Source organism: Neodiprion fabricii, chromosome 2, assembly GCF_021155785.1.
Source record: "Neodiprion fabricii isolate iyNeoFabr1 chromosome 2, iyNeoFabr1.1, whole genome shotgun sequence".
NCBI lineage: Eukaryota > Metazoa > Arthropoda > Insecta > Hymenoptera > Diprionidae > Neodiprion > Neodiprion fabricii.
The window spans coordinates 15,555,677-15,579,995 of NC_060240.1; the positions used below are offsets into that span (position 1 = coordinate 15,555,677).

Here is a 24,319-nt window from a genome sequence, read left to right on the forward strand (position 1 = left end):
CCGTGAATTTGTTTTAAGTGCGGTGACGTTTTTTACTATGTATACAAGTACAAGCAATAAGTAATAAGTATGTACAAGATTATTGCGGTGATGTTTCAGATACTGTAGGAAAAAAATGTGAAACTTAATCGTAATTTATTTTTGGGCAAAAGTTGCGGATTACACTTTTGGAACATAAAAACGCGTAATGTTTCGTAATTTTGGCATTATGGTTTTGAAAATGGTGTGAATTCGTTTTTTATATTATCTTTTTCTATGAAGAGTCAAAACACTCTGTTCAGCATGCAGTATTGTATGAAAAATTGCTACAATGTATCTAAATTGAAATTGCAGCTACAACGTTGTCCGAAAATTTATGCAAAATCGTAGTTTCATACGTGTAATATTGTTTCAATGTTTCGGAATTTCAATATTTCAGAAATGTTCAACAGAATAATTACAGCAATGTTGCAAGTAGGTGTATAGGAGCAGACTTCAAAATGTTCTGCATTTCTAGCCTTTTGAAATTTTGTTGCTGCGATGTTTCTGCAAATTATTAACGCAACGTATCTGAAACACCCCAAACCCTGTAAAGTAACGCAAACTGCAGTGTTTTCGGATATATTTCAAAGTTTGTAGAGTTACGCCGATCCAATGTTTCTGCAATATTGTATAAGTACAGTGTGTAAAACCCACAATTTATGAACGAAGAACCGAATAGTCTTGGTACCAGCAAAACCGTATTATAATACCCCAACTTACGCTATTACCGGAGTGTTCATAATCTTGGTAAAACAAACAGCTGGGCGTGGGTAAGGTAAACAGATAAATATTGAGGGTAAGTATGACGTAGCACCGGAGCACGGACTCCAGTATGACAGGCCAGCTTTTATCTAGAAAGGTTGATAATAAATCGGGCAGATGGACTCTAGCCTTCTTCATTTCTTCCTCCTCCTTATCCTCCTTCTCCCTCTCTCCATCTTCTTCTTCTTCTACTTCTTCTTCTTCTTCTTCTTCTTCTTGCTCTTTTTCACTTCTCTTCTCCTATCGCCTCGTTCTTTCCTTGCGCATATCTGGTGCTACAGGCATTTGATCGTGTTTATCTTTTCGGCGGGCAGCTGAACACATTTCACGTCTACAGCCTTTCGACAAATGTCGCAGACACACTGAGTGCAGCTCGTGTAATTCCTTTCAGTTCCATCCTGCTATCATCTTCGAAGAAGACGATGACACGCTGTCTGTCTGCCTGCACCGTTTTTCCGTCAACCTGTCCCTCTTCGTCTACTTACTCTTATTTCTCTCTTTTCAAACCCATTTACCGTTCCGTTACTCAATCCTCCGTTGAGACGTGACTAATTGGTAAACGGCAACAAACAACGGAAGTAAAAACTGATGTCGCACTGCCGCTCTGTTGACCGATTAATTTGACAGAGATCATTGACGATGCATACTGGGCAAAGATACACGTGACTCAAAAGTCTGAGTAGTAGGTACTGATCAAAGATCATTTTCACTATAGCTCGCCAAGAACAAGAACACTTCGAAGATCTTTTTCGTTCTTACAATCGGAAGCACAGGTATAATGGCAATCGACTGCTGAACCTCAAAGACGTGTTATCAGAGTCCGAAACAAAGGCTGGCGGGTGTATTTGATTTGAATAGTTTATGGACTTCGTCTCAGCCGTTCCCTGGTATCAGACACGGGAATCGATATTATTTCAAACCCGACGTCTCCGGGTTCTTATTCTCAAACCGAATGTCCCTTCCTCCCGTATTCTTGCCCGGACTCCGCATCTTGTTGATGAATAACGAATGGCGATTTAACCATCAGAGGTCATCGCACCGCTGATGTTTTATGGATGTTTGAGGGTCCATTTGCGAGAGAAAAACAGAGCAAGAGAGAGATGATAAATTATTCATACTCGGGGATATTCATCCATTCTTCCTCTGCTCGCATTATCAGTACCTAAACAGGTTATCCAGAGTTCACGATACCTACTTCAAATTCACAGACTCGAAGTTGGGGCGGCGATTTCTTAACAAGCAGACCGTATTGGTCCGTATTTGGTAAGGCTCACAATTATACTGCGTGTAATATACATTGATTCTAACTGCGAATAGTATCAAAAAAAAACCAGAATTCATCAAGTGGTCAATTGTGGTCGATAAAAACATCCAGCATTAGGCATTCTTAATTTCTTTTCGGAACGTCGCTTGATTACAGAAACACATTTGGTAACGGTGAGAGAAAATCGATACAAATGACCGTAAAAGCAGCGGATGAACAGCATCACTGATAGAATTTAACCCACCAGATGGTGCAAAACATATTTCATTCACGCTTCGTTGATAACTATGTTTTCTTAATTGTGCAGGCTTGAACTTATCGCGTTACGCCTTTGACGTAAATCGTAACTGTTAAGTGAACAACAAGAACTCGGCGAGCCTGCCAAAAGTACCAAATTTTTTGCTCATCACTGGTGAGTACTCGTCAATCTTTGTGAATCATTCGCTGGTAAGGTGACAAATGAAAAGATTACATTTAAAGATCACGTTTTCACATAGTCGTCAAAAATTGCACTAGAATGGAGGCTTTCTTCTATCGCGCTTAATGTCCGAAACATTGTTTTCTAAATTTATCCTAACCTCGCGAATGGCGGCATGGATGTGAAGTGATTTCCCAAATCACATTGTGCCAATTAACACCCGACCTTGGCTACTCTTCAACGGAAGTATAAGGTTACATCGGTTACACTATACGAGGTACAGCATGTGTTCCGACATGCTCTGATGGAGTGTAATTTTATTTTTAGATCACTATCACCCGAGTCATTCTATCTATCAGTGCCTCTGGCATTGGGCCAGTGATTCTTACAAGCAGATAGAATTTATCACCGGTTTTCGCCATCTGTAACTCGCCTTTCGGGTTCACCGAGGAGACCAATTGTTTTTCATCTGTCTCACTCAGAGCCATTTTCAAGATCACGTAATTGGTCCAATTTATCGTCTACACGTTCCATTAATTGCTACCATTGCGAGTATTTCTCAGGTTGACGATCAGTGAGTCTCGGTTTTTGGCGCCTTTGTGTCTAACGGTCGAGTTTGTTGAACACATAGACGCTATACTGTCCGAGATGAAGAAGGATCCTGAATGGAAACGCAAGATGTTGTCTGCTGTCGAATTGCACGGGCTTGTATCAGGTGAACCCTTAATCCCGGGCAGCAATACGAAAGTAGATTTTTGATCCTGTGAACACGAGTTCCAGGATGAAGGTGTTAAAATATCAAGAACTTCGGAGGGGCGTGGAGGTTTGGAAATAGCAAGGATAAAACGAGCTTTAGGAACAGCTTAGGGATTATTTGGGGGCAACGTTTCTCCGCGGCAGTTTCGAAATTAGTGCCAAAAGTTATGGTCGGAAGTTGAGGGAGAAAGAAAGAGAGACAAAGGGAGTTTATACAGTCTCCAGGTGTTTGAAACAACTAGGAAACACCGGGGAGAGTCCCGGGAATTCATGCAGTAAGGCTTATCCCATTTCCGCGTCAACCAACAAGACCACTTTTGTCCTCAAACCGTGCACATGTATACATCGCACACATTATAAGTCACGTGTCGATCGAAACACGAAGACGTTGAGGGCAGCCAGCCAGTTCGTGTTACAGCTTGCTACGGCGCCTGTTGTTAGGTCGTTACACAGGAAGTTTGTATACATATACACGCGACCTCTGACCGGACCTAAGCAAACTGAATTCAGGTACACGATGCCATTTGTAGCTTCGATATACCCGTCAGAATGTCAATTTCCGCTCTAAATTTATCACAACGCAGTCCGGAATTTCCGAAACGATACTTTCTTTTCACGCGAAAGCTTTCCTCTTCAGGCATTCAAAGTGGTTTCACACAGTTTCGCCGTGGTTTCGTTAATAGGTCTGCAAAGGTCTTCTAAAACTTGGAAGACTTCATTCTTTCGTTCTGTTTGGTACCCATTTCAGGTACTCTTATTTCTATAACTTCAAGGACTATTTACACTGTGGGTAAAGTCGACGGTCTTCTCAGACTTTCAGGACTTGATTTGTGATCATGATTGTACTATTCTAAGATCTTTTATTTGAAGTACCATACAATGCATTGATAACGGCGAACCGGTTTGGCGATGTTTTTTTTTTTTTTTTAACCAGCGGATGACGTTCAACTATTGAAACTTTGATCGTATGTAAACAATCACCCTGCTCTGGATCACTTGAGACTTGAAACTTGACTTGAGACTTTGGAAACGTTTTGCCGAAAGAATTTGTATCCAGTAACCCGAAATAGTTACCGTTATCTGTTTGTTGAAAGTTACAGAACAGAACGTGGAAAGGTAACTCAGCCTGGAAAGTTAAGGCAGGAACATAACCTAAAACGAAGAGCGCTGCAGCCCGAGTGAAAAATGAATATTTACCCTCTGGAGCTGGAGCGGATCTTGGCACAGCTTGATGCATTGCAGGCGAAAAATACGAGTTGCATCGCAAGTGGCTGATACCGTGTCTCGAGAGGAAGGGATAACGCAACTTTTGGAAGACCCGATTGTGACGGACGAAATGGCGAAGCGTACGTAACCTGGTTTAATTATAGCGATATCCAGGCGTCGATGGCGCCGACGTTACCCGAAGGGAAATCGCCAGGGTGACCCGGGGTTAGGGGATATTTAAAGCCCGTTGTATTCGAGCTTTTTAAACGATAGATACGACGTAGAAACGGTAGAGAAGGAAAACGAACCGTTTTACACGACAGAAATTTTACACACCAACAATTTTTTCCTTTTATTCCACTACGTTTAAACAACCCTGCAGTTCGAAAGACGACGATTGCTGTTAAGAGTTCGTCATTCCATTCAGGAGACCTCGTTTTTGATTTCTTTCATTGTTTCCGGAGAATTTTTGAGCTTTCGAGCATTGATGCGAGAACATAAGCTTGTACCTACTGGATTTGGAAAAATAAATTGCGATTAATTTTTTATGTCGTGGTAGCAACAAATCAGACATTTGGAATAAAGGTGACATATGATAATGAAAATGGAAAGGATCTCTTTAAAGATAAGGATATTTCACGAACGGAAGCAATTAAAGTTTCATAATGTGTTATCAGAGAGGAATGAAACAGGAAATGAGGCACTTCCGATTGGAAGGCCTTGTTTTTGTAACCTTAGAACGAGGTTCATTACATTACAATCAATACTGAAAGGAGTTTCCGGAATGCCTGAGGAAGTCAAGGGATCTCGTGGTGAGAAGAGCCGATTGACGACTCTCGTCCGTTCCGTTCCGTTTAGTTCAGCTTTTTCTATTCTTACCAAGCAGAGCCAATTACTCGGCCCCGGTGTAGTAGTCTCCTATTATTGCGGGACAATCGACTGGCAATAGATCGATTCGTTTGCCGAAGAGGATGGAAGATGTGAAAAAAGAAGAAGAAGGAAAAGAAAGAGGGGAAATGTTTCCGAAGAGGGGCGATGCTGCTCTGGACGGCTGCCAAATATTTGGGCGATTACGTCGGGTGGAAGCCGCCCGCTTCGCTCGATTCTTTGCGCAGGCCTGAATTTAAGGCACTGCATCTGGTGGGTCTGGTAATGAACCGAAATAGCCTAAAAGGGCCTATGAGCTATCAGCTCGGTGCAACGTCACGTCAGAAGCTGATCTCTGTGCTCGGCTTGGTCAGATTACGGAGTCTTTAAGCTCTGCTTAATCGTTCTCACAGGCCGCGCGATTAGTCACCGACCCCGGAACTCAATTTACAATTCATTCACCCTAATCGACCGTTGAATTCAGAGATCAGACTTAAACGATCCTTTTCCTTTGCCACCGTCAAACCAGATACTCAAAAAAAAAAGACTTATGAATAATCGGAATGTAGTGTTAGATTTTGTTTCGATGATGTTGACTATATAACGGTACCGACAACAAACTGGATTTGATACTTCATTCTGAACAGCAACAGACGATTTTCTATCCAAATAGGGACAATTGATTGGAAAGCTGCTTAGTGGTCTGAAAATCTTACCTGTTTTCATGGAAGCTTAACTTACAAAAAGTGTTGAAATAAAAATCGACGGAGAAAGGATTCAGAGGTTTAAATGAAGCTGATTAAAGTAAGTTTGCTGAAAACGACATTTCCTTGGTACTTCTAAAACGTCCAGCTTCTAGCTTCAAATTTCATGAAATGCAAGAGCTTATTTGGCTTGTAATGGAATCATTTATTCTGGAATCGTATTGATCGAAAAGTAATAGTTTTTCAGTGAAGCATGAGTTTACACCATGTAATATTTCACAATGTGATGTACCGTGCATTTTTAATCGACTCGACAGGTAAGAAAAATCAAATTTATGCCGTACGATTTTTGAATAACTCGTTTAAAAACAAAACCAGCCTCAGAAAATCAAAATTAGACAAATTGGAAAATGCAATAATGTGATCAATCTGAAACTCTGAATAACCGGCCTTTGTGGGTTGAAATTTGTTATTTTCTATTCATTTCTACTTCAAAGGAACACTGTTCTAATGAAATTCAAGTTCATTATCTCAAGCCACACTTTTTGAATCCAATTTGCATGATAAAATCTTACAAGGAGAGTAACATGCCTCCGTAGCGCAGATATGGCGGAAAATTTTTATGGTATTTTCTCCAGCATGATGTCATGAAAACATGTAGCCTATTATGTCTCATTCAAACCCTTATTCCGTCTCTACATATCAACTTGTGTTGAGCGACATATTTAGCAATTTATCAGTTTTCATTGTTTTTCCAAAACTCATTTCTGTCAGTTGCCCTTATGATTTTCAGTAATTCAAACGTCATCATTTGCCAAAAAGAATCTGCATCGAAGCATTGAGCGATATAATATAACCATAATACAATCATTAATCATTCATGAGATTGAAATAGACATGATGTAACGGGCTGCATGTTTCAGCTGAAGTAGAAACCTTCAAATGTTCGAACCATATCCATATTCCGAAGGTATGAATACTTTCCTTGTTGGCTTCAACACATTTGTTGGCTCAATCGAAAACATGAAGAGAAAACCAAGTACCCCAATTCTAACGCAACCGATTGCATGAAGAACGGTCGAGTTGATTAACAACGAGGGCGATCCACTCAATTCGCAGTGTTACCGAACGTGCGTCGGAGTATCGCTGATCAAAATTCAATAACCTCGGTATCGATGTGACGGGAATCAACACTGTCCGTCCCTTTGCCGGGAGCGGCGGCTGCTGGAGCTTGATCTCCAGGTTCCAGGGTAAACTAACCGAGGGATGGCGGTGTGTTTGCAGTGGGTCGACGTATCGACGGCAGGTAGGATATATCGTGACCTCTGTCTACAGTGATCATGATCGGTAAACGTATCACCATAATCCCATACCTACATTCGCAATTCTACCCTCCGAAAAGGACTTCTGCATTGGAACCAGCAGCATGACTTCCAGTTTACTCCCTTCATCCAATCTTCAGACCCCGGATCAATCAGTTCAGTTCAGCGCTGAAGATACTTCATTATTCGCGAATTGCCGATACTTATTGTACACTGATCAAATTCTTGCACACCGCAAAAAAAGCATTATACAATGATTCTTCAACCAAAGTACGGACACTGACAAGAGAACCAATGTCGATTTTAAAATTTATCATCTGACGTGGTTTCAAGTCTTGTGATCAAGTCACGATGAGCTTTTGCTTTCCGATATCATCAAAATTGATACGTCATCTATTAGAAGATAAGCTTACAGATTGTTTCTACAGATCGTTCCAACTGACCGCGACTTTGACGAACCCGAAAGCGAAGCTGAACCACATTGGCAGCAAGATTCTACCTACCGGGAATGAATTCGTGGGAAATAAAGAGGTGCTTTCGCCAAATTGAGAAGCGTTTTACGCGCACTGGTCGTAAGATCGATTCTCATCAGGACAATGGCGCTTCCCGTCGTTGGGCTGCAATTTCGTCAGGAAACTGATTGGTATAGATGATGTGCTGTGGGCGGTATAAAGGATCGATCTAGTTCCCTAGCTGCTATAGCTGTAAATCTTTGCCCTCTGTTTTCCTTCGCTCTCGTTCGATCGCTCCATTTAATAGCCGGTGCTTAGGCGGTGACCATAAAAGCGCGATATTTCTTCATCGACATTGAAAATGATTTCTAACATGGACCCCAAGATGACGAGGCAGTTAGTTGAGTCGGTGTTTGCAATATCAACGACTTCCTCAAAAGAAAAAAAAAAACACCACTGATTTTATATTTTTCTTTCATACTTCTTCGTTAGTAAAACTTTCTCTACAGTTTGACCAGTGATTAATTTTTAGATTAGACAAAAATCATGACTAAATTTAGCGAGTGATTTCTTCCACGATTTAAATGGCGTTCGAAAGATGCGTCAAGCGAAAAAAAAGTAGTCTTTGAAAATGAACTCCGGTCGAATTAGAACAGGGAAAAAGTGTAAAAGAACTTGGAAGAATTTATTCTAAATCAATCGTCTCTCCCTTCTGGCCATTCGTCGGCTGTGAATTCATTGCACCCGGCTCGCCAAGAAAACAGAAAAGATTCTGCAACTGCTTCGGATGCCCCTGATTCTAAAGCGACGGCAAACTTATTTTTGGAACTATTTCCGAACTGACAAAGAATGGAAATTTAGATATTTTCGACTACTTTGGTGTTCGAGACTGATTCAAATCAAATTCCCTAATCATTACAATGACTCCTATAATGTGTTTTTGAATTTAACCTCCGGTTAAACTTTTTTATCTGATTGGTTTTTGAAATTGCAGTTTACTCTTGGGACTTTTTGAAACAGTATCGAAGATCACAAATGAATCGAAAAACTTGAAAGATAATTTGAGATGTTAAATTTATCCAACAAATCTCATAGCAGATTTTAATTGTAAAATAAACGGTTATAAATTAGCGGGACGGTTAAATTTTTTAGACAGAGAAAAAGCGTTGGAATTGGTATCGCGTTTCTTTCAATGACTTCTTCTTTGGTAACGGAGATTTATAAGATCTATAAATTGACGAGATTCTCGCCGTGTAACCCAGCTGTCGTTCATGTTTATTTACAACGATTATCAACATTTTTCGCCCGCCGGAAATGCGCTGTTTTGCTTATCTCCCCCACGCGAGCGCTACACCTCAGGTCGTTTAGAATTAGCACCAGCTGTACAGTAAACAGTACCCGTTCTTGCCCTCGTAAAATCTCAAATCTTTCGCTGCAAGAACTCTCTCTCTATGTATGTATATACGTACGTATGTATATAAAGAGCCTCGTGGGTGAGGTAAAGAAAACTTTTTTACAACACCTCAGGCGTCAAGTTTCAAAAATCTTCACCGAATTTAAAACGACCCTCCTAGGTTAAGAGGCAACCTCTTTTATTCTACTTTTTTTTTTTTTTTGAGCAATTTGAGAATTTTTGTGAATTACCGGCTGAAAGTTAATTATAATCTTGATGGAGAGCTTTTCTTCTTCTAATGCGGTGAAAAGCCTTCAAGGTTTTTCTTGAGTATAATGAAAAACTCGAAATGATTTTGTGAATCTAATACGCTCAAATAGTTTTGCAATCAGTGAATTTCGAATTGTAATTCAATAACAATCAAAAAATCTGAGAATGCTAGAAAACCATTTCAGCCGACTCAAAATATTTTTTTAGAAAAAACTTGAAAAGGCTCTTTGGCTAATTTCACTCTGAATTTGACTTAAAAAAATTCTGCTATATTTTTTAGATTTCATCAAGGTCCGACATTTTGTTTTCATATATACCACACTATATAATTATGCAAGTTGTTTCATTGTTTTTAACTTTTGTGTAGATATATTTGCACACTTTGTCACGATTGTGACTGAAAATTAGTTAAAATTTCTTTTTTAAAATCAAGAAATAGCTGAGTTTATAATTCTACTTATTTTGTGTAATTTCAAGATATTTCGGCAAGTACTAAATTTAAGGTAAGGAACGTTGATTTCAGAATGAAAATTCAATATTAAACAGGAACGGGAAGTTTGGCTTGTTGTAAATTGTCTTCAACGCGGAGAACCGCTTATCGATTGAGTATCTTCATCTTTGAAATCCTGTGAGGCCTCGCATCGTCGTTTCGATTCTGATTTTCCGAAGGGGCGAAGTGGTTCTAATCAGAGTCTTTGCAATACGCGCGTGCCACCAATCTTGGTAAACTTTAATAGGATTTCCCAATTAGAAAGTGTTTCCGCACACTTCCTGTGCGCGACTGTGGATCCCTAGTTTGGAGAGGAGGGCATTTCCGCACACACAGAATTTCCGGCATCAGGTTCGGGCGCAGACGAGTTCGGCTTCGAAACGAACTCGCCGGCTCTGGCAATGCGCCGATTGATTTCTCTACAGTATTAATTATATTTAACACGTTTAACGGAACGTGATTCCACTTTGAAACCAGCTGCACGCGTGGTTCGGCGACTGAACTCTGTTACAGGGAACCTCGTGATCGGCCAATAAATCGAAATTATCGAATCAACTTTCTCGCTGCTGTGGCACAATTGAATGGAAAGCATCGTTCATTTTCCCCTGTACTGCTTGATTTATCAGTCTCTAGAGCCGACTCGCTATTACTAATCAATTATTTATTGCTGAACTGTCGTTACGATTCATTGATTCCTGAGAATCAGAAATCTGATGTTACATTAACGAGTTCAAATTATTGTCTCAACTTTTGTTTTTTTTTCTTCATCGATTTTTACTCAAATATCAAGTTTCACGAACCGAGCTCAATTCCTCGTTTCGATATTAGCTCACCAGCAGCGCCGCTGTCGGAAATGCCTGGTACTGAAAACAGACAATGGCTGCTAGCAATTTTTAGGTTATGTTTTGTCTTTTATGAGCTTTTTCATGGTTCTAAGACATTTGGGTACTCTTTGATAGTATTTCAAGGCGAAAACAAGGAAACCAAAACCTGAGCTAACCTAATTTCTGCTCCAGACAAGGTAAACCAGTAAACTTGCATTGATGTTCTGCACTGAGCACTTAATAACAAATTTCGGATCCTGAAAACGTTAGAAAAAATAAAATTGTGAAACCGGATAGTATCTGTGGGAGTGGTCGCAACGGTTGGGAGGTCGTCACTTAGCGAGAGCTTGCGCTGTCAGCCAAAATAAACAGAATGTCACGCGTATAAATAAAGCTTTCGTTTCCCCGCGCCCCTCGACCCTCGACGAAGCCCGCATCGCCTCGCGTTCCGGTCATCCTAGCAGACGACGACGACGACGATGATGGGCGTAAAATGTGCACCGCACCAACAGCCACAGACACCTAGTTGACTCCGTCTTATCAGCCTTCCCCATCTATAAACGCTATTAAAGAAACGTTTTCAGTCCGTGCGTTTCTCGCTCGTGCGTCATTCGTTGAAATAATTCATGCGATGACCGATTTCTAGCAACGCGTTACCGTCTTTCCTTAGTTTCGCTCAGCGGAGAAGGAGATAAGTAGGAGCCAATATGGCGGCAAGGGAACAGCTGATCGCTTCAACAAACTTTTGCTAATGTTAAGCTACAGAAAACTTCGCACAAGACATCGTACTTTTATTTAGCCATATTGAGTTGACTGACGGTGGAAAAAAGTAAAGTAAAGACATTTTGAAATTGAATACGATAAGTAATTGATATATTTTCCTACCACACGCTGCGTTTCGATGTCCAATGTTCGTCGGTTTTAACGCATCAATGAAATGCTCGACAAGAATCAGAAAAGTATCTTCTGTCGTAACTGAATCCAACCAACTTATGAGGACTAGGTATCGGAAAATTTCGAACGATGTCGCTTTTTTTTGTAGTCTCTTACTCCAATTTTTTCCAAATATTTCGGCGTGAGAAAAACTAAAAAATTTATAAAATTGACCTCAGGGCGACTAGGAAGGTTTTGATGGCTGAAAATGTAGTAAGAATTGAATTCGGCTTTATAAATTACTGAAAAAACATACGAAAATTTTGTTGTTTCTAAGTTGTTTGTCACATTTTTGTCGATAAAATAAACGGTATACGTGAAAAAAAAAAAAAAAAAAAATTAATAATACTGCAAGATATTGAGAGTTGAAGACAACCGTGCGTTCGGGTGTAGTGCATATTTACACACGTGTTTCTCTTAACAACGTTTGTCATTAGTTTTGTCACAACAACTCGAAAACGCTTTAGGATATCGCTTTGATTTAAAAGAAAAGATAAAGATATCAATTTTCTCTACAAAGAGAACCAACGTTTATGCAAACATTAATTTACTATTTTTGTTCTTACAACAAATGTCATTAATTTTTTCACTTTTTTCAAATTTCAGCCGCAATTTGTTTAATTTTCACGTTTTTTCAAAATATTCTCGTTCAGTCTACACAGGAACATCTCACAAAGAGAATGGCACTTGGAAGTTACCGAAAACTGTAACTGTTCACTCGGAATCGCTGCCATAAGGGAGCAACGCATAAGAGGCATGGTTGTTTTCCCCCATCTTTATTCACCCATCTTAAATGTTAATATTTTTAAACTGTAATCACAGAATTTAATAGCCAAAACTCCAATAAAAGCGTGATAAAAAATAAAACGTGTGTATTTTGATTCTGATCTTCACCAATGCCCCTTGATTCTTATCCAATTTTCGGCATATTTTCGCTGCCTAGTCACCTTAAGCTAACCCAACACTTCTGAACTTGACGATGCCTAATGAAACGTAGTATAAAGTAACAATCGAGACCAATTGCGGGCGAATCGAAACTCGATTAAACATAACGTGACCTAGCCTCACCCAACGAATGGGTTTCCTTTCGTTGTCGTGGATACAGGCAGAACGGAACAGACATCCTTCCCTTCCTGAGCCTAATACTCAAGTCTCCCGTAGCTCCTCCTTCGACTACGCAATCTAGACAGCTCTCTCGATTGAGCCAATTAATTAGTGAGTAATGAACTTGCTTTGAACTGCATTCTCTGGTGAATTTCCTCCTCAAACGATCCTGTGTATGCTTCGACGCCCACGCCACCGATACGTCGTCACGGTGTTTCCTGACTAGATTCCTAACCAATTTCAATCTCACCTCCCGCTTCTCGTAGTGAACAGAATAAAAAAGAATTAATTGAAGTTACGTAGTTTCAAAATTGGTAGCATTCACTGTGCTAAAATGCCGATAATTGGGCATAAAACAATTCGGCGTGAAAAAGACTCCAGGAAACAGTTTTCTACTTTTTCCATTACCGTCGATCATTCAAATTCAATCATTTTCATCGCGGTAGTAATTCCTGAAATGTAAATGAAAATACGTCTTATACGGTAAATCCAAAGGTAACTCACCGTTTCTGTTCTCACTGTCAGCGGGTTTCATCTGGATCGGATGATGCATCTGCAACAAGAAAGGATAAAGATTTTTCGTCACGGTTAATCAATTGGATGTCAATATCGTGATGGAAACCAGAGTTGGATTCCTGCGCGAACGTCTACATAAATTTAACCGTAATAAATAATTTAACGGAATGATAAATGTTACAGAAATTTTTGTCGTTCAATTTCGTTCATTGTTTGCTCTTGAACATCGACGATCGTGCACGGAATTCAAAATGAAACGGCAAAGGAACCAGCGTAACGAAGAGCGGCAAGCGGCACGCCAACGGTTCACAAGATTTATCACAAAGTTCTCAGTCACATCACTGCCTTCGGCGTTAATTTACTCGGGACTTAAGCCCATCTGGACGATATCCAAAACCAAAGATCGGATATTCCTCGACATTGAGCGGTTAATTAAAAGCCCGCTAAACGGCGTCAAAGCGACTTTCAGTCAATTCCCAGCCACCCGAGCCTAATTCAGTGATCTGGAAGTTCAGAACACCAGACTTAGACACTTAGGTCACGTGACTGAACCGAGCAGCGTTAATTACTCCATCACTCCTCATTAGCATCACGTCCATCATTCACGTTACGTTACGTTGACGACGTCCAAACAGTCCTCCACGTCTCTTCCGATTCCCTCTCAGGTCCTTCATGGCATGCACCCACTTCATCCTGACAATCAAGCCCGTAGACAGTAGCTTTCATCGGGTATCCCGACCGATTCAAAAACAGTTCTCAAGAAACTCGTGTTCCTGAATTCCAATTCGAGAAGACGCTTCAACTTCGGTTTAACCTCGCGGCTATATCGGGAGCTTTGACCACTTTTTGAAGACCTTGAGCATATCCGTGAACAGTAGAATCAATCCCATGCAGGGATAAAAAGGATTTTATTATATCCCTGGATATCTGCAGTGTAACCCTGACGCCCTTAGGGTACCCATGAGGGGTGAGTGATGGTTCGACGGTATTGAGGGTGAGATTGATTGACGTGACGTATCATTTACACCACCTGCAAGGATAAAACGCGAGAGTCCCAGAGGAGCCGTAAACGGTGTTGCGGAAAGTAATGTGTATACCTTATCGGTTTACTTTGTTCATTCGTTCGAGTTATGATACACGATAAAATTGAATCGGGCTCCTGTGTTTTCTTACTCTTACCTCGAGGTTTAATCGCAATTGCGAAACCTGAAGGTTTAAACCCGAAGTGCAACAACGATACTCAGTCTAATGTAATTGGATTTACTCTGTCTTACCATTTCCTATAAAATATTAGTCACTCAGACCTAGACATATGAATGGATGAACGAATTTTTAATCTTTTTTGTTATTACGTAATATCAGGAGATAGAGGCATAGCGAGAAATGGATAATGTACGATTTTCCCGTAATTCAAATGCCGTGGGAATGCTTCTAGCAATTAACGGAATGCAAATTAACGGTCGAGACTCGTCAACTCGAATATTTCAAGTATTTCAGTTACAAACTATCCGCCTGATTGTGAGATAATTATTGAGGCGATTTTCATACGCGTGAAACGTTCGTCAGGAATTTCTGAAAGCTCGGAAAACTCCGGACAAAAGTAAAACGAAATAGAAACAAGCCGTACGAATAGTATTCTATCAGACAAACTAATTAAATAACTAACAATAAGAGTACCATCAAGTATTATCAAAATCTTTTGTCGTTAATACGCTCTTTTTTTTTTTTTTTTTTTTGAGGAACCAGGTAGTTTGTTTTTTTTTTATCGCATTGCTTTATTCGTTTCATTATACAGAAATCTGTATAAAAGTTTTTTATAAACGTCGGTTACGACTCATCATATGTTCAAACTGCGACGATGTCCTTAAAATTTTTTTTTTTTTGACAATCGCGTACGTTCAGATAAGAAAACCAAACAAAAAGCAGGTCACGGAATTTTCATGATAAAATTTATCACCGATGCAAAGGTGAGAAATTTGAGTGTTTGGATGATTTATACATTCAAAGTTCAGGTTTGCTCGGCGTCTGCGAAAATAATATAGCTTAAAAAAAAAAAGAAAAAAAAAAAAAAAATGGTCTTTGGCTTGACTTTCGAATTTCAGTTTTTCCTTTTGTTTGTTCTTTTATTTTTTAATTCGTTTAGACCAGATTTCGAAACGTTTTATCGAGCTGCGATTCTGCACCGTCTTTCTTCTGCTCCGTTTTTCGTTACGCTCCTGTGAACGTGTCCGACATATGAAACGAAGAGTTGAATTACGAGATGCCCGTGCGTCGCATGCGCGACATGAAATTCATATAAGTGCAAATTACGAAGTTGTTTTGACTTTCGTAACGCAAACGATTGTGTAAAACAATTCTATGAATACGTAAGCCGAAGCTTCGGTTTATCCTGAATTTCACCACGGCGGCGACGGCATGAAACTTGTTTAAACATGTATTGCAGATAAAAGTGTGATGAATTTTTTCTTTCCCTTTATGTTGTACCGCGCGAAAAGTATTTTTCTAAATTTTCTAATATTCGACTCAGTGGTCCTATTTTTTCCTTTATACATCCATTTTAGTATCCGGTATGATTAGACGTTTTTTTTTTTTTTTTTTTTTTTTTGTTTTTTACCAATTCGGTGGGATGAATTTGCCGTGTGATTAATATCCGCGAATTTAACGCACGAATTTTCCTGGCCGTTTGTTGACAGATTAGTGCTAAATGGAATGCGTTTGTTAGTTATTCACTGGGTCGGAATGATGCGCATTTTCATTTCCATTCGTCACGACAATGATGCAATTCAACGCCACTGCTCGCTTATGTAATTATAATTATAATTTGCCGCTCTAACCCCGACGCAATTCCGTTTAGTTCCCGAATCGTGAAACATGATTTGATATTTCCAATCTCGTTGCGTCGCGAATGAGAATTTTTCTGTGGTAAAGGAAAGAGATACTGATCGTGAGAAGTAAAAAAAATCTGCTAAAAAACAGTTTGAAAAGTAAAAAGTATTTTAATTATAAAGATGAGGCTGACGATGTTTGTGGAAAGATCGTGAACTTGAATGATATCGAAGGAAAATGATCGTTGATTGAATCTCGCTTATCAACAAAATTACTTTCGATCAGTACGATTAATTTTTTTTTTTCACCCGTATAAGATGCGTTTGAACGATTAACTCGGTTCGAATTTTCTACTACGATGGGATTTTTCGGTATTAAAGATCGATGAAAATCAGAAGAACTTTAGACAAAGAATCGAAGAAGAGTTACAGTGGCAAATGACGGTAAACGTACATTAATTTTTCTCTGCATCAAAACGGGAAAAAATTTCAGTCGCCGTCAAATAAAGAATACCTGTGATATTATATGATGTTTAAAAGAAAAATCGACTCGACGATATTACGCCGATTCGTTTTACCGCTTCAGCTGTGTTTTACAATCACGTTTAAACGAACGTTGTTAGCCGTCTACACTTTCGATCAGAACTAGATGAAAACCGTTGTAAGCGAGATATGAAATTGAAAGCGGTTCGGCAACAAAACGCGTTTCGGCCATAAAGCGAGGTACAAATAAACGGCGAGAGCAGGAATTCAACCCCCAGAGTATCACTCGAATTACAATCTTCGTTACGCCGGGAATTTGAAACGTAGAAATCCGCTGCATAAATGATCAGGGCAGCCAGTCGCAGCCACGTAAATAACTGAGTCGATAATCCGCGGCTCAAAATTACGAGCCTATAGGCAGGCAGGCAATGTTGGCCCGCCAAATTAGCTGACCAGAAATGGCATAACGTCGAAACGACGTAACCAATGAACTCTCCGATCACCAAAGTGGATCGACTAATTTTCAATCCAACAAATCACCGCCTCGACGTTGATAACGCGAAACTGAACGATATCGAGACTGTAGAAATTGTACGATATAAATCTAGTGAAAATCCATCGCTGAAAATTTGACGTATAATCTACGAATTTGAATTTCAATCAACAAGTTACACTTTGTCAGAGTTTCCCGGGATTTTTTCCGAATAGTCACCATTGAAAAAAATTGTCAGACATTTTCAAATATTCTCATAGAAATTCTTATTTCATTGCTTGTAAAAAAAATTTACCTGCAGAGTGAAATCTGCCACATTGGCTCGTCAAAGTTTCAATTCGAACCAGAATATGTGCCCTTCGTATATACTATATATACATACATATGTATATCGTATCAGTAAAAAAGAAACTCTGTTAGCGTAGTCACTTATTATATTTAACATCTGACTGTAATGAAATACGCAAATAAGAGGTATAGTGCAGTAAACGATGATGTCTTATTTCATGACCTCGAATTACTCTCTCTGCTAGTGTAACTCTGATTTGAAACAAGTGTGGTCGAAAAAAATCCATCAAAATCATCATTCGAAGGAGAATTTAACCCGGTTAATTGTTTCTCTGGTATGCCGTAACTTGCAAATAAAAGACAATGTATATTCGATCGCAGAATGGACGGAATTAAGCTAACTAACAATTATAACCACAAAATTCACATTATCAATTGCTAGTTTGAGACATTTTTACAATCGACACACGATCACCGAGTTACAGGTTAAAAAAATTTTTTTTTTTAATCAATTCGAATATACATTGTATATCAAATAGAGATTATTTATTCAATACCTATAACTAAATAACTAATATCTGACCTACAGTGATAGGATTTTTACACAAAATATGTTAAATAAATGACTGACAATTAATACACTTGTCTTTGGGTCGCAATTTATACGATTATTCCCTTTTTTTAAAATTATTTTCCTTGATACTTTTAATTTATATACAAAATGTAAATTTTCTCCGCTATTCATATTATTAAGGAACGTTTCGTCGTCGTTCATCAATTTGGCCACAGCGGTGGGACGGATTTAAATCAATGAACCATTTTCCTCGTGAAATACGCCTAAAGCCGTTTTTCGTCATAAAGTTTCATCGCTTTCGGCATTTTCAACTTTTTACAAATATATATATACAAGAAATATTTCGTTGTTCGTTTCACGCGAATCCCAAAGCCTCGATCACGTTATCGTAACAATTCATACTACGGAAAAATCGTTATTTCGCGTTTTTGAAAATCTTTGAAATTCGGTGAACCTGAATAAAACCAAAATTTTTTTGTACTCATATTTCGCAATCTTGCTTTCTTCAAAATCATCGTAAGGGTGAGAAAATGGTGTTTTTTTTTTTTTTCTTGTTTTTTTTCCAATGTTTCGATATAACAACGTTACCGACTTGAACCTCGTCAGTCTCGGTGGTTCTTAATATGAATAAACAATGCTTCGATACACCCTCTGTGGATCCAGGTGCACGCGGTGCATAAGCCGTTGCATTATTACCTCCGGGGGTTTGCACAGTGATTAGCTAACCGCTGAGAGGTTACGTGAACTCGAATTGCTGCTGCGTGCTCCTCTCTGTTATTCGACTCCCTCTCTTTCTCTCGCACGCACCTTACATTTTTCCCTCTCTCTCTCTCTCTCTCTCTCTCTGTCTCTCACTTGTTATAACCGAAGACCATTGCTACACGAACAGCTTACGTCACCTTGCCTCGTCACCTTGCGTAACTCCATCGAGGATTAATTCAAACGTTAAGCATCGGTAGGTCACAATCCAAGGACGGGTTTTTTACTTTAGAGACGAAATTAAACTCGAGTCACTTTCAATTTGTATAGGCAATTAAATTTTGTTCAAGCAGACGGTTATTCCATTCACGCAAATGCGGTATAATGATAATAATAATAATAATTATTATTTTCGTCGTTGTCGTTGTTGCTGTTGTTGTCGTTGTATTGTTAAGGTGTGATACCGACTTGTAATTTTCTATTTCTTTCTACCCATTTTTTTTTTATCGGCTCAAATGCTTCGTCAATTATTTAAAAACGACAGCCAAATGTCCGTATATATATCTACGAGAGGGACAAATTTTAAACGGTACAAAAAAGCTGTTTTTTCGAATGAAATCACGATGCGGATTAGCGGAAAATTTGAGAGCCTGGGTTAAATGCTTCCTTAATTATTCAGAAACGGTACCGAAAAGTCTGCATGTGACGGAAAATTTTCGAAATTGTTCAAACGGTAGGATTTTTCGAGTAAAGTCAGGATGCCGATTTTCAGGTAATTTGAGAGTGAGCTTCGAGTGCTCGTCTTTTAAATGACTTTTTTTCAAATCTATGTCTTTAAAGGATGGCGATCAATTAGCGCCTTTTAATTTTCAACCGATCAACTTCAAATTTTAATTTATCGCTTTATAATGACATTTTATAGTGAAATAGTCTTTTTTCGATCAATTGAAGCTTGAAGATTTTACGACCAATTTGTGATCGATTCTTTGATTATGACAAACTTTTTCCTTTCAAATTGATCCCTTTATCGTGAAAATTAATATTCCTGACAAATCCTACGTAATTTAATAGATTTTGGTATCTTCATTTAAAATATTTTTCGTTTTTTCTTCTGTATTGAAAATTGCGACCTACAGGTGGTCGTCCGTGGAGGGCATTCACAAAAAAAAGAAGTTTCCTTTCATGAGCCACTCCGCCTTCATCATGTTTGAAAATAATATTAAAAAAAATTATCTCTTGTACTTCGAGACTTGTATAAACGTGTGTGAAAAACAGGGTTATAAAATATTCATTCAATTTTATTAAATAAATTGGAGAAAATGACCCTTGATTTCATGTATACAATTTAGTATTACACCTTAATTATAATTCTATCGAACATGGTCGTCTGTTATGGAAAATCAAAAACTTTATTCGACAAACGATTAAGAAAAATCAGAATAACGATTAAACTTTGAGTATTTAAAAAATTTGCAATATCGTTTATGAATTTCGAAAAGTAAATATTCATATTTTTTCATTACTCCGTCCAAACTTGAATCTACGAAAGAATCTTCATTCAAAATCGTTTTCAACCGATTGAAATTCTATCAGATTCGTTCGATTCAATTCTACAATAGTTTCATTTGTTTACAAAACTATTTTTCACAAATTCACTGGCACAGATCTTATTGTTCAATAGTTTAACTTCCACGCTGTTGGTATAAATTTAATCTCGAAGAGTTGAATATTGAACGATGCCAACGCAACAAGTTGAAAAAAAAATTAGGTATGTCAAAAACCTTGTAGGCTCTCCTGAATAAAATTCGTAATGAAACGAATGTACTAAATTTTTTACAATCGATTTGAGATAAAAAAAATTTCAAACCAAACTTTTCTTCGTGATTATAAATTTCTTTATTTTTCCCCTCAAGTTAAACAATCACCCAACGTGCGTGTATCTCTTGCAAATGAAATTCACTAACAAGTATTGACTTCGAAATTAACAACTTGCTTAATTACACCGTATTCTACTAAATTACTCGACCCCTTGACAACGGGGCTCAATTGAAGAGAGATTGAAATCATTGCGGAAAGCAAAAGTTAAAATAGGTGGGAGATGCGGAAGAACGGGGCCCAAAATATCTTCCAGGGCATATTAAAAACGTGACACAAGTGAAGGGCGAACCGCGGCATGAAGAGGGTGAGGATCGGGGGAGGAAGAAGCAGAGTCGGCTGTATCGCTGGTTACAAATTCGCATCACGTAGCCAGGGACCGATGTCGCGTCGACGGAATGAAAAAAATTGACGACACGAAGAGGGGGGGGGGGGGGGGGGGGGGTGAATAAGGGTGCGAGAGAGTGAGAGAGAAAGAGAGATGGACAGAGAGAGAGACGCGGTAAAAAATCTGCATGGATTTACTGAAAAAATGCGGCGATCACGTGCGCGTTGGCAGAGAGAGAGAGAGAGAGAGAGAGGGAAGGAGATAAAAAAGAAAAAAAAAAAGAGAAAGGAAAAATGAAAAGGAAAATGGGAGTGAGAAACTGAATTGAAGCATCGATTTTCGCGACAAAAAAACCGCAGCTGCAATTCCAGCCTCGTATTTCATTCTCAAATATGATTTTTGCGAAGTGAAGGGAAAGAAATAATCGAAGGACCGTGTTGGCAGGCTGCAAAAAAATGTCTGAACCCTTTTCTTTTTTTTTTTTTTTTTTTTTTTTTTTCGAAAATCTGTTATTTTGGCTGGTGAATTTTTTTAAATTCTTCAACGCGCGCTTCTGCGAAAGGGCGTGTCTTTAAAAAAGTTACGACTCAATGTCAGTATAATAATATGTGACGTAACCACTTTTTCTTTTTTTTTTTTTTTTTTGCACCTTTATTCTCAACTATTACGACCAGAACTTTCTTTCGACCTTATAAGTAATTCAATAATGGAGCCCGACTTCGTATATTTTGACATAGCTCAAGTTTTCAGTTTTTTTTTTTTTTTTCTTGTTTTCAAAGACAGAGATAACTTTTTCAAGTACTTTTCCCACAGTTTAATAAACATCCTACACCGTATCGGAAGTATTATTCGGATATGAAACAGTGAATTCACTACACGTTCACCGTTCATTTAATTTATAAATACAATAAATTTGCACTACACAAATTGGTAGATTCAAATTACTTTTTTGTGTTTTTCTTATAAATTTTTGGTGAAATCAAAACGTATTTATCATGAATTCAAGGTATGTACACAGTAATTTATGTCGCTGGACCGATTGTGTAAATTTGCAAGCCGATTTCGTAATTTGACAACTATTTTGTGAAGCGAGTGTGCAGTAAATTCACAATCATTTTTAAAAGTGTAGACCTTTGCGAAATGGCAAATATCTTTTCGATTTCCTGTGAGAGCTTGATTGACAGGGGCGCTTTTGTTACGCGGGCGTTAGAAAATCAATTATTGACGCCGCTGCACTGAACAAGAACTCGAGGATCGATCGGAGGCGGAAAATTGACGGTGAAATTCGAATAGTCAGGAGGGGGGAGGAGGACTGGCCGACATCTTCCCGTCTATCGCTTCTCAATTTCCGTCTCTTAACCGCGCCGCCTCGATTCCCTCAACCTATAACGGTTTGACCCTTCTCAAAAAAGTATCGCAACTCAAATTTTTTCGCTCTACGATTCGGAAATACATTTTTGTATCCAGAACTTGCGCGTTGAGTTTATGACGAGATAGTCGTACTTTGAGTAGTTGTCGAATTATCATATTCGAGAGTTGGGAATATCACTTTTCAAGTAGAAAAATAGGAAATACTGGAATTATGAACCAAGACTTATTGTAAGATGTCTGTGCTCCATTTTAAATCGCTTCAGAATCGTTAGAAATCTGACAGATTCTTTGGATTCCATTTTTGGATGACTCATTTTATTTGGAAGATTATTTACTGTAAATTCATCGATTCAGATTTCTTTTTTTTTTCGTATTCTGTTCAATATTTCGATTTCTTGGCCAAATTCGACATCAGCGCAACGTTATAAAATTCAAACATTTTACGACGCCAATGCGATGAGAAAATATTTTTCAGCGAACTTGCAGATAATAGTCTTCTGAAAAGAATGAGCTACAATTTTGTAGAATCGAAAAAAAAAGTTGAGAAATCTTTGGAAATTCTTCTATTCGAATAATTTTATCGTGAATGGAAATGGATTTATTCATCTAAAGGGAAACGTTATTAAATGTTGAAAAATGTGCGGAAGCAGAATAAAGAATTTCAAGATTTAAAAAAATCGTATAATCGATGAAATTTTAATTATCGTTATTAAAATTGATTTTTCGTATGCAAAATGTTTTCTTGAAATGTCTAAATTCGAGACGATTATATCGACCACCTTGTTTTTCGTTAAAGACAAATTGTGTCACATCTCCACTAAATTAAAGTTGATTTTCAATTCAAAGGTCATAACCGAGTAAGCTGAATGCCAAAAATATCCTTTCTCGAAACGGATTCTACACGTGACCAACATTTTTCTGTTGGTAAATGACTGACCCACAGTTTTATCTCGTTGTTATCGTCTAATATTTCCGCGAGATATGAAGTTTTGTTTCCACTGGCTTATACCAGCTTAAATAAACTGTTTCATATCTTGTACGAGCCAGTGAAAAAAGAATGTTTCATATCTTGTCAAAATGTTAGACGATGACAACAAGATAAAACTGAGTCACCGCAAAGCATGTAACAGTATCATCAAATAGTAAGACGTACAAATTTATAAATTCTTTATTCAGTACGAACCACATGCAATCGTGGACCGAGTGAAATTTCTAATTCCGGTTACCGCTCTGTCCTTAACTATTTTCGTTTTTTAACACAACCGAAAAATATAGTTCTAGGTACAAAGTGAAAATTAGTTTCGTGGCTGTTACCAGAAAGTCTGATATCCGTTACTATTTTGCGTTGCAACTACCAAAAAAGAATCGACGATAGCGCAAAACGCTTAGGCGCACCTCGTTTTTCCTAATTCCAACAATATTCAAACAGTTTTTTTTTAACGATACCTGTTTTACTGAATTTTTCTAGTTACTGTGACAAATGAAATTTGTACTCTAGCATATATTGCTCTATCACTGTGCCTGTGACTGCGTAAGATTTTTTGAACGACTTCCAAGTCGTTGGTTTTTCGAAATATGAACATGTTTTATTCGTTATCACATTTACCGGCTGAATTCCAAGGTCGCGAAGCAACCATTTTTCTGAACACGCGTCGTTGAAGCTACTTAACGTTGCCGACTTCAACCTCATAGAAAGAAAAAACTTAAAAAATTCCTGTTGCAGGGGAACGGGGGAACGGAGGAAGATGTTTATCACGGGACACACATAGCGGGAATATTCTACGGCCGTTGTGGGTTCTTTCCGTTATACACACAGGCGGTTAGACAAGATGTGTGTTGTTTCGGACAAGGTCTGAGTTCTTATCAGAGGCCCGGGAGGCAGGCACTTCAAACAGCACACCGCAGTCTCTGCATGCAATATGCTTCGAGTCAGATAGCCAGACGCTATTTTCGTTACTCTGGTTAGCGCCGACGGGCATCGTGATCATGCTCTCCGGTAATTAGTACGAGATGGCTAATTGGACTAATGCGAGTCCAGTTACACCTTGCCGTCTCTACAACCTCGAGCCGTTCGGCCTACC

The 24,319-nt window shown here is 38.6% G+C and overlaps 1 protein-coding gene across 12 annotated transcripts in view; it reads right to left on the reverse strand.

The window, feature by feature from the left end:
• The window catches only part of LOC124175082 (CUGBP Elav-like family member 2), a 378,071-nt gene that overhangs the window by 76,323 nt on the left and 277,429 nt on the right, over positions 1 to 24,319 (reverse strand). For all 12 annotated transcript variants that reach the window (XM_046554951.1, XM_046554952.1, XM_046554961.1 and 9 more), the window contains exon 5: positions 13,291 to 13,339. In XM_046554951.1, coding sequence (XP_046410907.1) covers positions 13,291 to 13,339 — 49 coding nt within the window. The remainder of the gene's footprint in view (positions 1 to 13,290; positions 13,340 to 24,319) is intronic.